Source organism: Marmota flaviventris, chromosome 10 (genome assembly GCF_047511675.1).
Source record: "Marmota flaviventris isolate mMarFla1 chromosome 10, mMarFla1.hap1, whole genome shotgun sequence".
NCBI classification, from domain to species: Eukaryota; Metazoa; Chordata; class Mammalia; order Rodentia; family Sciuridae; genus Marmota; species Marmota flaviventris.
This window is the reverse complement of record NC_092507.1, coordinates 36250919-36267442: the sequence shown is the minus strand read 5'-3', so window position 1 is coordinate 36267442 and position 16524 is coordinate 36250919. Positions and strand designations below refer to the sequence as shown.

General features: G+C 48.2%; 1 protein-coding gene across 3 annotated transcripts; it reads right to left on the bottom strand.

The window, feature by feature from the left end:
* Positions 1-1146: 1146 nt before the first annotated feature.
* Positions 1147-16089, bottom strand: Cyp4b1 (cytochrome P450 family 4 subfamily B member 1). Of its 3 annotated transcripts, none has more exons than XM_027937220.2 (12): positions 15841-16089; positions 9102-9243; positions 8889-8933; positions 7534-7661; positions 6565-6689; positions 6147-6298; positions 5895-6001; positions 4974-5164; positions 3077-3210; positions 2250-2314; positions 2065-2147; positions 1147-1644 (listed from the first exon to the last, which is right to left on the bottom strand). In XM_027937220.2, the coding sequence occupies exons 1-12, from the start codon at positions 16018-16020 to the stop codon at positions 1461-1463; spliced, it is 1536 nt and encodes a 511-aa protein (XP_027793021.1). In that variant the 5' UTR covers positions 16021-16089; the 3' UTR covers positions 1147-1460. The 3 variants fall into 3 exon arrangements, with proteins under 3 accessions (XP_027793021.1, XP_071473907.1, XP_071473908.1); XM_071617806.1 differs by lacking the exon at positions 15841-16089 and adding an exon at positions 10293-14042; XM_071617807.1 differs by lacking the exons at positions 7534-7661; positions 15841-16089 and having other exon boundaries at positions 9102-9121.
* Positions 16090-16524: the final 435 nt, after the last annotated feature.

Below are 16524 nucleotides of genomic sequence, written 5' to 3'. Positions count from 1 at the left end.
ATAGGAGCTCAGAATTCTGGGTTGCCAACCATGGGCAGGTGTTCTAACCACAAGATTCCAAAAAAAGTGTGTTGCCAAAAATTTGACCCTGTTGCCTGCAAGTAACAGGCAAGAGCCAGGCTGATTCACATTCATATACCCGCCTCCCATGACTCAAGCACAGAGATACTCGTGTAAACCACTCCTACACACCCATTGCCCACTCCACACTCTATCCACACACACATGTGCACATAGATGCCCAGGATTACAGGAGACAGAGGGTTATGTTTAGAGAACTAGATGGATTAACAAGAACTTAACTGTGCTGCCCAACAGTCCCAGCCTCCCTCTGCCCTCCCGGAGGTAGCCTCCCCTCCCCTCCGGCGCCAGAGCTCTCAGGTCAATCTTTCACAGACACATACTGTCAGGGAGATTGGCAGTACTAGTAATGGAGTCTTGGTCAACATATGCCTGAGTTAGGAGGCCCCAGCTAGTTCCTTCTAGATAAGCATCACAGGTTCCTCCCCTTAATATTGAAATGGGATCACAGACTCCTCCCATCAGGAGGGTCATCAACCCTGCTGACACCAGGTAACTGTCTGAGGGCTAAATATCCAGAGATAAGGGAAGCAAATTGAGTTAAGCTTGGGTGCCACCCAGGGGTCATCATGTGGTTCCCAGTTTGAGGCCCTCCCCAAAAGCCCTTTGCAGCTTCATACCTCACCCATAACTCAACACCTGATTCAAGAAGGACTTTCTTTCTCCCAGCAAGTCCCCCTCTAATGCCACTTTGCCACCTTCCCCAGCCTAACCCTGAATGCCTAGAGCACTGTGAGATATCACTGCTGAGAATGGCAGGGATGCCACAGCGATCCATCTCAGGAGGGACAGAGACACCCTGGAGAAACCATCTTCCAATTCCTCAGTGTTCATGGGGTGCAGGGGAGGGGGGGTGTGCTTTAGAATTATCCATAATTTTTTTCAGTTTTTGTTTATGTGAATTTCTGTTATGTCTGTTATATTCCAAACCACACACACACACACACACACACACACACACACACACGGTTAAAAAAAGAAACACATCTCAATGAAGGGACAATGCCCTGAGCCGTCCCTCCATCATGAATCCAGAGGCAGAGCTTCCAATGCAGTCACTGAGGCTGGAATGTATGTTTTGTTACATTTTAGAACAATTGTCAATTATGGGACATAAATTTTCTCTAAGCAAGTAGGTGCTCACTAAGTGTTTGTTGAATGACTGAATCAGCTCTAGAATACATGCATAACAAGCATTTATACATACATGTTGATGTGGCACTCTCCTCTAGGAAGCTGTCTATGTTAGTGCCTATTCCCCTTCCAAATTACAAGCCTCCAGAAGCCAGAGAGCCTCAACCACTCCACATCCAACCCAGAAGGCAGTGTCCGGGGAGAGCCCACTGCCAGGGTTATCTGGTTCCTGGTTCTCTATAGAGCTACTTCCCAGGCCCACGGCCCAGAGACTTCAGGTGGAGATGGATACCATTCTTGGAGCGCAAGATCAGCTGGGGCATCTTGATGGGCACCCGCGAGGGATCCAGAGAGAACTCAAAGCGGTGCAAACAGAGGGCCGTGACCACCTTCATCTCATTCATGGCAAACTGCTGTCCGATGCAATTCCTACAGTGAACAGCACAAAGAGATGTTGCTCCCTGGAGTGTTGAGATTGGTGAAATTCAGGACTCTTAGTAGCCAACAGAAATCGATAACTATTTTTGGTTGTGAAACTGGCTGGTGGATTTATTGATTTGGACTTAAGAAACAGATCTTGGGAGAATGATGAGGAGCCCAGGCTGAGTAGCTTTACACTGGGGATTCTGGTTTGAGGTCTCTCCTGGATGACTCACCCATCCCACCCGCTTCCCTAGGACAGGAATACAATAGTAAGAAAGTTCCCTGGAGTTTACCCTGCATGACGGTACCCACAGACCCAGCATGGTCCCCCTCATCATGAAGCACTCCATAATGATGCCTCCCCCATGATGTCCTGCACCCCCCTCCACAGCCTTGAGAGCCTGAAGATGCTGGGTTTCTTCCTACCTGGGCCCAGCTGAGAAGGGCATGAAGGCGAAGGGGTGGCGTCCAGACATATTTTCAGGGGAAAAGCGCAGGGGATCAAAAACCTAAGGGATCATGCTTTGTTTAAATATCCACCAGGTCCTGGCATAGTATAAGCCCCATACCCTCCCCCACCCAGTCTGACTCCAGGCCCAGAGATGGAGTACCTCAGGGTCAGGCCACACTGCGCTGTTCCTATGGAGGGCATAGATGTGCAGAGAGATCAGGCTGCCTGTAGGTGGAACAGAGGCCTGGTGACAAGGTGTTCCTGGAGCAGCTAGGTCCCCTCCATATAAAGGCTAAATCCTCTACTATCCACTGCCAGTGACAGACAACTTATGTTCACACTCATCAAAGTAGCTTGATCATCATCATGACTGGTTTCTATAGACCCAGCACTGGGCATGGTCCTGACACAGACATTGTGGAAAGAAATAAAGGAGAAATGAACCCACCCTACCATAAAGTAGGACAGACAGGGTCTTAATATCCTTGCTGCTTTCAATGAACTCTCAGTAAGTTTATTATTCATAAGATTATGTTATTAATAGTAACAGCTACCAATCACTGGTATGTCCTATGTGTTGGGTTGGGTGGAGGTCTGCACACTCTTTACATCATGTATTGCTGTGTATGTTGTACACTGCACAACATCATAGTCTATCTATAGTGAATCTTGCCCCCTGAAGTTGTCTAGAACTCAACCTGGGTATGCACGGTGGTATTGGAGAGCCCTGATGAACATTGTCTCTTAAATCCTGACAACAACTTGAAAAGTAGCTATTCTCCTCACCCCTATTTTACATAAGAAGAAATGGAAGCTTAGAGGTGGAGGAATTAATTAATATGTTGTGAAGCTGGTTTGACCCAGGGCTCTGAATGCAAAGCCTGAGCTCTTTCCCTTTGGTGCAAAGATTTGACCAATAATCTAGGAGGTTTCAGAAGAGGATCCAGAGGACTCTGATTCTACTCCCACAAACCCACCCCATCCCACCTGCAGGCAGTGAGCGACCATCCACAAAGTTGACAGGCTTGCTAAGCTGGCGGTACACCTGGGGCACAGGTGGGTAGAGACGGAAGCTCTCCTTGATGCACATAGTCAGGTAGGTCATCTTGCCCAGATCATCCCTGCCAGCAACAGAGGACACTTGGGAATGGGGGGTAGTAGAATCCTGGAAGAAAATAGACCCCAGCCCCAGCTTCCCACCTCACCACCATCATCCATCCAAGAGTCAGAGGGGGCACAAAAGCTCCAAGTGCCCAGCCAGATCAGACACAGTGTGGCCACTCAGCCCCAGCAATCTGGCTCCACTATCTCCCATCCCCTCCTCATCTTTGCTGCTAGGAGAGGAAGGCACAATACCCTAGAAATGTATGCATCCAGCCATCAAAGACAAGGACAGATCTATGTACGTATCTCAGGACCCCATCAAAGCCCCACAAGGGACAATTCTGTAGGTTCTGCTAGTTTCCCCTGCAGACTTGAAACAGAAAGGACAGGAGTGTATGTTGATTTAATTAACCAACCTATATTCATGAATTGTTCAAGGGGTACAGAATGATAAACTGATAAATATACACACATACACACACACACACACACACACACACTCGCACACTACACACGCACACTTGGTCACCAGGAAGCCCAGACTCAAATGTGAGGTCCAACTATAACTACTGTGAAATATCTTATTACAGAGAGCCCCAAACTCCCAAGTTATTTTCCCTCTTGTCCCGATTTTTCATTTGTTGTATTGTTTTATTGAATATGTGTCCTCTAAGTTGCTTCAAGTTCTAAACAGGATGAAGGGAAAGCAGAATGTTTGAACTACCTGCCTCAGGGTATGTTCACATTGTTGCCCAACTGAAATCCTCTTTATAAAGTCAAGGTGAGCCCCACACCTTCTGATGCCTCTGTCCTCAATATCCAGGCCTCTCAACCTTATTCCTCCCTCTGTTTTTCTCTAACTTTTCAGTTATGTGAATTTGTCTCTAAAAACTTCCCAAGAATAGCAACTTGGCTTCTCCTCCTCTTCCCATTTGCCCCACATATACTACCTGTCACCCGGCTGGATACCCTGGAAGGTTCCTACATCCAAACAATAAAAATGAATAACAGAGATTCTTCCAGGTCTCAGATCCTAGACTTACATATAGGTCAGACCCTTCTAGTGAACCCAAAGTTCCTCCATTGACTGGACACTTTATGTACCTCTGCTATGTGTCTTGTCTGTCCTAGAGGCAGTTCAGGAGCCCATAAAGTTGAGGTGCCTGGCAGGACACAAAGGCCTGAGGGGAGGAGGCAGTTGGGGGAGAGGAGGCTGTGAGAGATTCCTAGAGATCACACTGCAAAAAGAGTTTGGGGCCAATCAGGTGCCGTGTTCAGGACTTCAGTATTGAGCCAAGAAACAAGGCGGAACATTTGGAAGTTTTTAAGAGATGGAGTTTGGGAAAAAGTTCTTTGTCCTTCACCAGAGGGAAAAGATGTAGGAGTCCAGAGGCTGTGTACTACCACCCAAAGGCAGGTGACAAAGGCTGGCTCTCCCTACCGCCTTAGCAACTTCCTCCTCTTTCTCTCCCAGCCCTCCCTGCTCTGTCCAGGAACCCAGAAGGGTATTCATGTTCTACCAGCATAGAAATTCAATTCATAAATATCAGCCTCTTATTGAAAACTTTCTCTATGTGACAATGAAAAGGCTCCATTTGGGAGAAGTGGGCTACAGGGTACATACACGCTCAGCCACCCACAAAAGCCATAGCACCAGAAGAAACAGGTCAGTCACCTCACCTCATCTCCAGGCACAGGACAGGATGGCACAGGACAGAATGGGCACAGCCTCTCCCTGGGTTGAGCACAACAGACTGGGCTCACTCTCAACCTTACTCACCACTGGAAGGAGTCCTTGTCCCCTAGGATCTCACGGACCTCCTCTCTACAGCGCTGCTGATGCTCAGGGTATAGAGCCATGCAGTAGAGAAACCAGGAGATGCCACTGGTGGTGGTGTCATGGCCTTCAAACATGAATGTGTCCACTTCAGCCCGGATGTCTGTGTCTGATAGCCTGAGCCCATTTTCATCCTGGGTTAAGGGGTAATGAGACAGCTCAAAGCACTTGAAGTAGATATTAAACAGAAATTGAAACAGGAGTTATCAAATGCAGATATGGAGGAGAAAGTGAAAGCTGCTTTGCAGACTGGGAGTATGAACTTCCCATCTTCCAAGCCCAGCCTGGATGCCTCCTACTCCAAGAAGCAATCTCCGATCTCTCTGACCAAATGACCTGTGACCTTACCCTACCCCAACTGTCAACTCTGCTCACTTGACACACAGAATGCCACCTGGCAGGTGAAGATATCTTTGTCAACATCCACCAACTATTCCCTCTACTAGACTGTAAGAACCTGGAAGGCAGGGCCAGGTCTTTCCCATCTCTATACCCTAGTGCAAAAACAGATTCCATGCAGGTACTCAGTGAGTTTATAGAACAGAAAAATAAAGGACCAAATGAATAAAGCCTAAATTCTAAGATTCTACAATGCCAAGATTCTTGGGGCTTTTAGAAGTCTGGAAATATCTTCAGGCTTCTACCATGTAACCCAAGCTCTCAGATCTCTGATGCCACAGCCCAGCCAGACACACCCTGAGTATCTGCAGCTTTGTTGATATGTGTCATGGGACAAGGAGCAAGTTATATTTACCAGGTAAAAAGGTAAGGAGTACTTAACAGCCTCTTCTGCTGGACAGCTGGCCCTAGGCAGAGATCCCTCTGTGACCAGCTCTCAGTGGGATTGGGCAACTACATACTCACCCGTGCTTCCAAGAGAATATCCAGGAAGTCCAGGTGTTTCCTTTTCTGAATCTTCTCCTGCTCCTTCTCATCCTTCAGGACTTCCTTCCGCTTCCTGATGACCTGGTCTGGGCCAGGAGCACAGGTTGTGCTGTGCCTGGGAACCCATCCTCTGCCCAAAAGGGAACTGAGGTCCTATAATAGGAAGCATGCAGAGGAGCTGGGAGGAAGAACCCAGGTTTCCTAGGAGTGGGCCCTGCAGGGAAGACCCACCTGTATGGTCATGGGCCATCTTGCAGGCCCGCAGGAAGCGGCGGCCATGTGGGGTGAGCCAGTAAATGAAGTCGTTGTGGTACTGGAAGGACTCGATGCGCTGCTGCATCAGTAGTGTGAGGTCACTAACTGCCAAGTAGTAGTTGTTGTCCCTGCACAGCAGAGGGTGCACGGAGGGCAGAGCCCTGAGCAGCTCCCTTCCAAGCATCTGGCCCAAGCACAGCACCTCCTGCTCTTCCCCTCCTTTACCCTTAACCCTCCTCTCTAAAGCAAGCACCAGCAAGGCCTGGCTCATCCCAACAGGGCAATAGGACAGGACACAATCTGTTCTTCAATCTGGGCCCAGGAGCCCTGCCAACTCTCCTCTGAGCTGGCCTGGGATAGGAATTAGGGGGCCAACCCCAAAGTGTCTGCTGACCTTTGGCACAGGCCTTTCTCTCCTTTACCAAAGGTGCATTTCATGAGTGTATCCAGTGCCATGTGGCCCACATCACAGAAGATGTCAAAGCTCTTATCCTCAAGAGCCTTTTTCTCCCATTTGTCCTAGAACCCAGAAATGGGAGACAATGTGGTGGTCAGCTGGGATGGATGCCCCTCTCTCCCCTTCAGGACCCATAACCTCCCTTCTGCCACCAAGCTCCCCTCTATGTGTACTCCCAGTCCCTGCCCTGCCCTGCATGCTGCTGGATTATGGGGTTTGGCAACCTCTGGGCATCAGGTCCATAATGCAGGACCAGGAGGCAGATCTTGCAGAGTGTACAGAGACGTTCTCCCAGTCAGAGCAGCCAATGAGGGAACAGGTATGCCAAGAGGTGGCGAGCTCCCCAGCACACCTGCAGCACACCTGTGCACATCAGGCCTGCAGTAATGCTGGAGGAGTTTCCTACAAAGGAAAAGACTAGCCCTGGTAGCCTCTAGGAATTCTCCAGCCCTGAGACCCTAAGCTGACTTGATATCCCTCTTAGAGATAAGTTGTAGCCACATCAGGGATAGGAACTGTGATGAGCAGAGAATGAAAAGGAGACACTTTAGATGTGAAGGACTTTCCTGATACTCTCAAATACAGGCAGCCCTCAAATCTGCTCCAATAAGGCTTTTATTGATGCCTCCAAGAGCCTTTTGGTCTGACAAGAAAGAGGGCTGGACCTCCTGATGGAGACAAAACCAGGGCTACCTGGACCCTGGGGGTTTTAGCACCTAGCCAGCAGTGTCATGCAACAGGAGGGCAGCAGAGCAGGGCATTGGTATTGCAGGCAGAAGGTAGACTCAGGGACTTAGGGGATCTCCCAGCTACAGAGCACCACCTTCCCTCCCCCAGGGCAAAATGAGGGTACAGAGGGCTAGCCCATCAGCCCACAGCTCCAGGAGCCTGCCACAGGGAGCTCACCAGCATGGCATGTGTGCATTCAGCAAACACAGCCACGTAAGGCTTCAGCACATCATAATGGAAGCCAGGTGTGAGCAGCTTGCGGTGCTGGAACCACTTGGGCCCATGAAGAACCAGCAGGCCTTCCCCTGAGAGGAGATTAAAGATGGAAGGCTGGTGAATTCAGATAATCCTGCTCCAAACCTAGCACCCTGGGATGAAGCACTCCCCATTTCCCATCCCCAGCCTGAAACCCTCTAGGGTGGGCCACTAAATTACACTCTGTACCCCCACCAACTAGGCACACAGAGGCAGAAGAAGTTCTTGACTGAGAAAGCTTCTTCTTCAGGGCAAGATGGCACAGCTTCTGCCCCTCAGCAGCACTTACAAAACCAGGACTCATAGAACACCGAGCTCACACTAAGGAGATTTGGCCCCCTAGGGACAGACAGGCAGGAGGGAAGCCAGCTGGGCCTTGGCTCTTAGCTGCTGGGACTGTGGCCACAGCTTCAAGACCTAGGGGACAAGCTGCCATGTCTGTGTTTTGTGGCCTCAGGTGGAACCCTATCCTCCTTCCCCCCGCCCCCCACCACACACACATACCCAGCCATGGAAATGCATTCCTATCTTCAAAACTGCATCTCATTTTCCTAAGCCTTTTGTCCTTTCTTTTTATCCTCCCTTTGACAGTTAAAAATAGAGTAATAATCACTGAAATCCGCAAAAAATAAAAGACTTCCCTGTGTTTCTCTGTGAGTCGATAGTGTTGAGACTGTTTTCTTCCTCTTGCCCTGCTCTTCTCAGCTCCAGGAAGGTGCTGATCGTAAGTAAAAAGACTTTGGAGAAGCATATGGCCTTGGTTCAAAAACACTCAATGTCTCCCACCTAATCTCAACATCAACCCACAGTCCTCATGCTGATAACAAAGGTAACCAATCCTCCCTGCCGAGCCTCATCTCCGAATTGAGGTCTGCTTTCCAGTCACCCAGAGCTCTTAGTCTCTGGTGACACCAGCCATGGTCCTACTAGTATAACTTTCCTCTGAACCTTGCCCCAGAGAGCACTATCTACTAAAATGTCCTATAGAGCAACTCTAGAGCCACTTTCGTCATGCCCACACATATCTCAGAGCCCTACCCCTGCCTGGAAAGGAAGCAATATGGCAGGCCCAATAAAGGAGGTCCTGGCCCCACTTCCCTGCCAGCCAAGAGCTTTCCTGCTCCTCCCACTGAGCTGCTGAGCCAGAACAGACACATTGGGGGCTGGCCTGTTCAACTGATAGGATCAATGACTCAGTGAGGCAGACAGGACCAGATCCTGGCCACCCAGCACAAAGGGTGAGAAAGGAAAAGAAGGGAAGGCAGGTGCTCACTTACCAATCCACTGGAGAAAGAAATCGTACACATCCGGGGCCTTAGGGTCTGCAGTAGAAGTAGAAGTCGGTCAAGCAGGGATGGGGGTTCCCAGAGGAGGCTCACTGATGAATGGGGTTGGGACCTTCACCATCCTCTTCCCAGACTTAGGACAGATGCCCAGGCTCTGAGCCCTCTGCTTTCAGAAAGCCCCACCTTCTCCTTGAGGTACCTTACCCCCACGGCTGTACACAGCTTTGGCATAGTCAGGTTCATAGATGTTCAGGAAGCCAAGGAACTGTCCAAACCAGAGTTGGTGGGCATAAGGGAACTGGTGGGCCCAGGATACCACCCTTTCCAGGAAGTCTGTCTGCTTAGCCTGAAATAGTAATAGAAGGTCAGGAACCCAGCGTCACTAGCCAGGCCCTAGGTCGCTAGGCAGAGAAGAGAGGAGGCAGCCCACGCAGCTGGGGGCTCTCTCCCCACTCCTCTGCACACTCTCTCCTCAACAGCTGGATGCAGCGCCTCCTCCAGCCCCTCAGCCACTGCCTTAAGTCCAGGGAACCTTGTCTGATCCAAGTCACCACCTCCACAGATCCTGAGGATTGGGCCTATTTTGGTCACCAGCCATCAGCTGTGCCTTCTCTGGGGTTCCTCTCCTCCCATGCCCCCTGAAGTTTGGTGTATTCTCCCCCAGAGTTTCATCCCTCAGGATCCTGAGTTCAACCCAAGATGGTTGTAAGAGTTCTCATCACCCTCGAGCACACGTTGCCAAAAAGCACAAAGTGAGGGAAAGGTGAGCTACTGGAGACCTAAATTGACCAAATTGTGTGCATGTACAAATACATAACAATGAGTCATCCCACTATTATATATAATACAATGCCAATAAAAATATTTTGTATATATATTATATATACGTATATAATATATATTCAATCAAATAAAACCCCACAAAGTGATAAAAATCATCTTTACCTACAATTAAGAGGGAAAATTCTAGTTTGCCTTTCAAGCTCTTATTCCTAGAAGTACTCCTTTTCCTCATGTCTCTTATTTTTCCATCCACCCTCCTAGGTTTTCCTTATCAACTTTCTGATCACCAGGGCCACTTCCTTTTTCCCCATTCTCCCAGGTCCAGGAAGCCAAATTGGATGTGGCAGATAAAGGCTTAAGTCACAGAAAAGCCAGACTCATAGTATCCCAGCACTGAAAAGAGCCTATGGCTGATCTGGTTCATCTGCACCCCATTTCCCTCCTTATCAACCATGCTTGTGTCCTTCAGCATCCCTGCCATAGACAGGAGACCCTGACCTCATGCTGACCCTGACTTCAAGTCACAGTCAACTTGCCGTAGACTCCCTGTGCCACCGATTGCCCCAGGAACCTAGGTCGAGTGAGGACAGCTCCCAGCATTTTCCCCCAAACCTGCATCTGCAGCCCCTCCAAGAGTTCTGGGATGTCTTCCTTCTGGGACACATATGGCTGCTGGCCATTTCTTCTCGGTTATACAACAGGTTGCATCAGACTTGTCCTCAGATTCCCTGAGCTAAGACATTTACTCGTAACTCTGGGACAGTTTGTTTTTCTCCATAAGGAAGGAAGCAGGGGGAAATCAGGATATGGAGATAATTCACTGAACCTAGCTCCCCAGCCCCACCCACCTCATCCTCTAATTTGCACTCCTTGTTAACCCTACTAGGAATAAACAATAGCAGGGACTGGGAAAAGCGAGCATTAGTTATCCCTCCCTGCTCTACTCCCCAAGAGTCTGAATAGGTTTTGCTCCAAGAATCAGATCAGAAGAGGACATCAATATTGCCTAGTCAAACTATGACCTCTTTTTATAGGTGGGAACAGCCCAAAGTCCAAAGGGAATTGATGTGGGAACGGTCCCACATAAGTCAGAGTCAAACAAGAATCATGACTGAGGCTCTTCCTGCTGTCTTTCTTGTTAATAAGACTTCTTAGGCCACCAGACAGTTGTCCTGAAGCTTAGCTGGCCAGTGTCCAAAGAAAAAACTACCTGCTTCTCCAATCTACTGTAGCCACAGCGCTCCCAGTTTCTCTCTTGAGAACCAAAATTAATCTGTTCACAAAATGGTAAGGACATTAAAAAAAAAAAAACAGTTCGGAGGGGAGAAAACAGAGATTTCCTCTTCCCTAGCAAGTTGCAACCTTCTGAGTACAGGTCATGTTGATCTCAGTCTCTAAATATCACAAGTTGCCTGGCCTCAGACCTCCACCCTCCGAGTATCTCTACGTGTGAGACCTCAGACACCTTTAGCGACAGGAAACTTACTGCTTTTCAATGCAACCATATTCGGGACTGTAAAAATTCTTAACAAGACTTCTTAGTCACTGGACTGAAAGTCACCCGCCTGGAGCCTTTCCCGTGCATCTCTGCTCTACTCTCTGGAACTACTTAGATCCATGTTTTGGATGAATGAATAAAACCCTTGGTGACTTAATTTGGGGGAGCAAAGCCATTCACACACAGGCTAAGCAGCAATGGCAGCATCCCCTTGGGACTATTAAGCAGCTCTTGGGTCCCTTGATATCCTGTTGTCTTAGGCGGGTTTTTTGTTTGTCTGTTTGTTTGGTGGTGCTGGAAACTGAACCCAGGGCCTTAGGCATTGGAGGCAGGCACTCTACCAACTGAGCTATATCCCCAGCCCATCTTAGGTGTATGGAAGTCTCTACATGATATCCTCCAGGTCCCTCAAACCCAGCATTTTGAAACAAGTGCACACATAAGTTTATACATATCATGTTTTCCTCCAAAATCTGTACCTAGCCCCATCCCATAGAATGGAACCACCACCCATCTCAATGCTAGCTAGGAATATGAAATATGATTTCTTTCCATGGTTGATAGTGACAGCAAGGTCCCTGCTATCCTGTGTGGAATCTGGCTCTCCTCACTGCAGGCTCTACAAGTGAATTTTACAGTGGAATTGGCAAAACAGAGATAATAAAACCAGATGTAGCAGCTCCAGGGAGGAGTCTCCCACCATGAAACTCTACAAATCCAGTACCCAAGGGTCCCACACCCTAACAATGATATGTGCTGCCAGCCCTGAGCCTCTTCTTCCTGGGCCTCAGATCCATGCATATTTGAATTTGACAGAAATTCATTGCTCTGTTTACAGTCCTCCAAATCCCATCCATGTGGCTCAACGGATCCTTTTCTCTCTAACTAATATTGCCAAATCCCACTGTGATTGAGATGGATGGATACCTCAATTTAATAAAGCTCCAAGGGCAATCTTTGTCCCCTTTTCCTAGTGGTAAAGGGGACTTCACTGATACCTTCACATCTGTGGCAGAGGCCTTAATACCCCTCTCCTTTGCCCACCGTGCCCAGACCTGGACTATTCTACCCCTCATTCTGCTCCATTCCACTAACTGCCTCCTCAGCATCTGTCTAGATTATCTCCACCTAACCTTCCTGGCTCCCAATTTGCCCTGCACCTGACCTTCCTATCCACCATTTTCCCACCACCCTGGCCCCTCGCCTCCTATTTGCCTTCCACCCTGGCCTCTCGGCCTCCTGTTTGGTCTCTGTCAATCTATGCACCACAAGCTTTGTAATTTTTCTCAAACACAAGTCCAACCTCGGTCATTCCCTTGCTTCAATGGCTCTAACGTTGTTCTTGGGGGAAAAAAACATAGCCTCTTGGCCTGACCACAAGTATGTACACGACCTGCCTCTGCCCCCACTTGCCTCATCCTCTCTATTATGTCCTTGTTCTCACCTTCCAGAAATGCTGAGCTACTGACACAGGCACATACTACAACTCAAAAATTAAATTAATAATCCCAGTGATTCAGTAGGCTGAGGCAGGATCACAAGTTCAAAACTAACCTCAGCAACTTAGTGAGAACTTATTTCAAAATAAAAAAATTAAAAGGGCTGTGAATGTGGCTTAGTTGTTGAAAGCCTCTGGGTTCAATCCCCAGTACAAAAAAAAAAATCAAATTAACGTCCTAAACACACAGTGCTCTTTCCAGCATCTATGCCTGTACCCAGGTAGCCTCTTCTGTCTTTCCTTCTGCATTTCCATGAACTTCTGCCTCCAGACCTTATAAGAGTCACCTCAATATCACCTCCCGGGAACTATTCTGACTCCCAAGCTGAGAGGTCCCTTCTCTCAGCCCTAGGATCCATAAAAATGTGCTGTGTTATCCATCTCTCCCTCAGATCTAGGTCCTTTAGTCTTCACCCTCCGATCTCAGCATAGGATCAGACATGGAGTTGTTGGTCAAATGTTTGTTGTCCGGGAAAAGAAAGACCAAAGACTGGATTTATTTGGAAGGAAATAGGAGAACAAAGGAAGCAAATATCTTGGGGTGTTTTGCATCAAAAATCCCTCTACAACGATTTAACAGTAGACATCTATCTGCTATCTTAGCAGCTTGCTAAGACTCCATACTGTATTCCTTTTGATATTCTTCTAACTCCAACACAGCAAGTTGAAGGTGATATCTCTATTTTATCAAGAAGAAAATGGAAGCATAGAGAGGGGAGTGATTTACCCAATAGGGCACAGCAAAGGCCCATTGTCAATGTTTGCTGAATAAAATGAGCCAGTGTCTTCACTAACCCATCCAGGGTCTATTCCAGGGACTATTCCAGTGATGGGCAGGGCCAGGGGCAAGGTCTCAGGGAACTCAGGGGATTACCTGCCCTTGGACTGGAAACAGGCATGCTCCCCTCCACACATGCACACATTTGATTTGTCAGCTCCTCCCAGAAACCCCAACCCTAGATCCACAATTAACACCTAATATGTGCAAAGTCTTCCTTAAGCCCCAGAGCAGAATAAGAGGCACTCTACAATAGGAACTGACCTATCCCAACAAGACACATTCTAAGAATTGAGTAGGATAAAAGGTAGACACTCAGGGCCTCATGATTGGAGACCAAAAAGGGAGAAGCCCATCCTGATGGACAACTCCATATCCAACACCCTTCAACCACCAATCCTCTTCCTTCCCTTCCCACTCGCATCTGCACCAAGTCTAGGAATCAAACTTGCAGTTACTTTTTATGGATCAATCATGTCCTGATTTAAAATGCAGGAGTCCAGGGCCCAGCCTTAACTCAATTTCTGAGCTATTGTATGGATTTAGGCAAATATTTTTCCCCCTCTGAATCTCAACTTCCTCATCTTTACACTAGGGAAACTAATCCTCCCCCCTCCCTACCCTCCCTATTTCTCAGGTTCAGGTGTGGATCCAAACAACATCAGAGGTGCCAAGCACTGAAGGCACACAGTGGTTCTATGCCTTCCATGGTTCCCCAGGAAACTTTTCTAGTGTTTAGGAGCAACCACCCATTTGATCTTTACATGCCCATGTTCCTAGTGTCAAGCAAAAGCCCTTTAGGTGGTTGTTTTGGAGATGAGAAGCCAGGCCTGGACTCTTTTCCAGACTTCCTCACACTCCCAAGTTTCAGGAGAGGGGGAGGTTAGGAGAGAAGAGGACAGTCAGCTCTGGCACAGAGTTGTGAAGAGGACAAGATCTCTGTCCTGGGGAAGCCCACTATGAGAGCAAACCTAATTCTGATGGAAGCAGGTAGAATTGGGGATGGAAGGGGAATTGAAAGTCTCCCTAAATGTCTCTCATATTCACTTCATGAGGGTTAGACTTCAACCTTCTCATGACCCTCCTTCCATACTTGGCAAAGATTCTACCAAGCCCTCCTGACCCCTCCATGTATCATCTCTATCACTCTCTCTCTCCCCTCTTCAAATACTCCTCACTACTTTCCAATATTCCCTATTGGTTCATTTGATGATGGCTGGTCTGTGCCAGGCATTGTGCTGAACCTTGAGATCCCAGGGATGAATCAGAACAGATCTCTATCCTCCAGAGGTCACAGACTGGAGGGAAAGATGGGAAATTACTGAAGCAAAAAGAATGGACCTAATGTGGAATACTGGGGAGGCACTTCACCCAGGGCTCCGGTGTCTGCTTTCCCCTCTAGATAGTAATTTCCATGAGAGCCTGGGCAGGGTCTGGTTTTCTCCCCAACCCACATTTATTTTTTCCTAGTTGTCCCCAGGATGCACATAAGTTACTAGGCTATCTCCAAAAGATTATCTAGAGGCAAGAATAAGCCTTGAGGTCAAGCTCATTTCTGGAGTCAATAGTAGAAGAGAGGCAATTCCCTAGATAGAAGATGAGGAAAGAGGATTTAAGAGGTAAAAGGAAAAAATATGTCCCTGAGCCCTAATCTCTGGCATCTACACCTGGGCTCCCAAACTTGGCTGCAGATTAAATCACTTCTGGAGGTTTTAAAACTCAGATTCCTGGTCCCGATCTGACAAATTAGAATCTCCAGGTGCTGGAAAACCCACAAATCTGCTTCTCCCAGTGATTCTACTTCCCTACCTTGTGTTTAGAAATGTCTGATCTAGATGCTCATGACAGAAGACATTCCTAAAAGTGGGTACTATGATGGTCCCCACCACACCGCAATAATGAGAGGATGAGCCAGGATCTAAACCCATGAAGATGCCATGCCTCCTCTGTGTCCCATCACCAAAATTTAGACCCTCTGGGAGGTCTCTCATGGCATTGCTTATCTCTGCCTCTTTCATTTTCTGCCTTAGAAATGGAAATCTTTACGCTGCATAGAGCAAAGAGGATAACGATGACACTCTAAACCTGACAGCCTAGTTCTAGGGCACTGTCAGGGGCTTTGGTTCCTTTCCTATGCCATCGTCGAACCTTGAGCCTCACAATGATGGAAGGAGTCTGTAACCTGAGATGTTCCCAATGTGAAGTGCTCACTCCTTCTGAAGCCACCTTCAAAGGCATGAATGAGGAAGCAGTGCCAGTAGGAAAGCTGAACAGAAATCACTCCCCTTGCCTAAGCTGAAGGTCTCCCACCCCAGCCCCCTAGGGGATTAGGCCTGATTCTCTGAAGAAAGGGAGCTGCCTCCTTTCTCTACCCCTCCCCACATACCTGAAGAGCATGCCCAAAGAGCCAGTGGGTGGGGGGCCCTGAGAAGCTTTCCATAGCCCTGGCCAACTTCTGTCTCCGCAGCAGCAGGCGAAGGAGCTTGAGGAAGCCGATGACCAAGATCACTCCAGACACCCATAGGCTCAGTCGGGAGAAGCTCGGGGACAGAAAGCTGGGCACCATGATTACAGTTGCAGCACCCAGGTCCAGCCTGCCTCCAGTTGCTTCTGGGTTCTCTTTTATTCTGGATCCAGGCATCCAGCCAGTCCCCACCCCCAGCCACACCCTGCAGCCAACAGTAGTCCAGATTGGGCTGAGTGCCAAAGGGTGGAGACAACAATCTCAAAAGTCGTGAACAACAGAAGAGAATACCTAGCTGACTTCTCCCAAAACTTGACTGAAGAGAAACTAGGTAGTAGGCTCAAAAAAAAAAAAAAAAAACAGGCAATGGTCATCCCACCTTGCAAGAGCAAACAGAAAGTGAATCATGCATAACATTGGCATAAAAACTCCCTTTTCCCACAAGCACCTTGTATGTTTCCAGGACTTTGTACACACTGTTCTCAATTCACCCAGAAAACAAGGAGATTGTAGGTGCTTGCTCTTTATACCGATTTCCCAGATAATGAAATCAAGACTCAGCTTGCCTGTGCTCTCTTATAAGAAAGTTTCCACTATCTCCTTCAA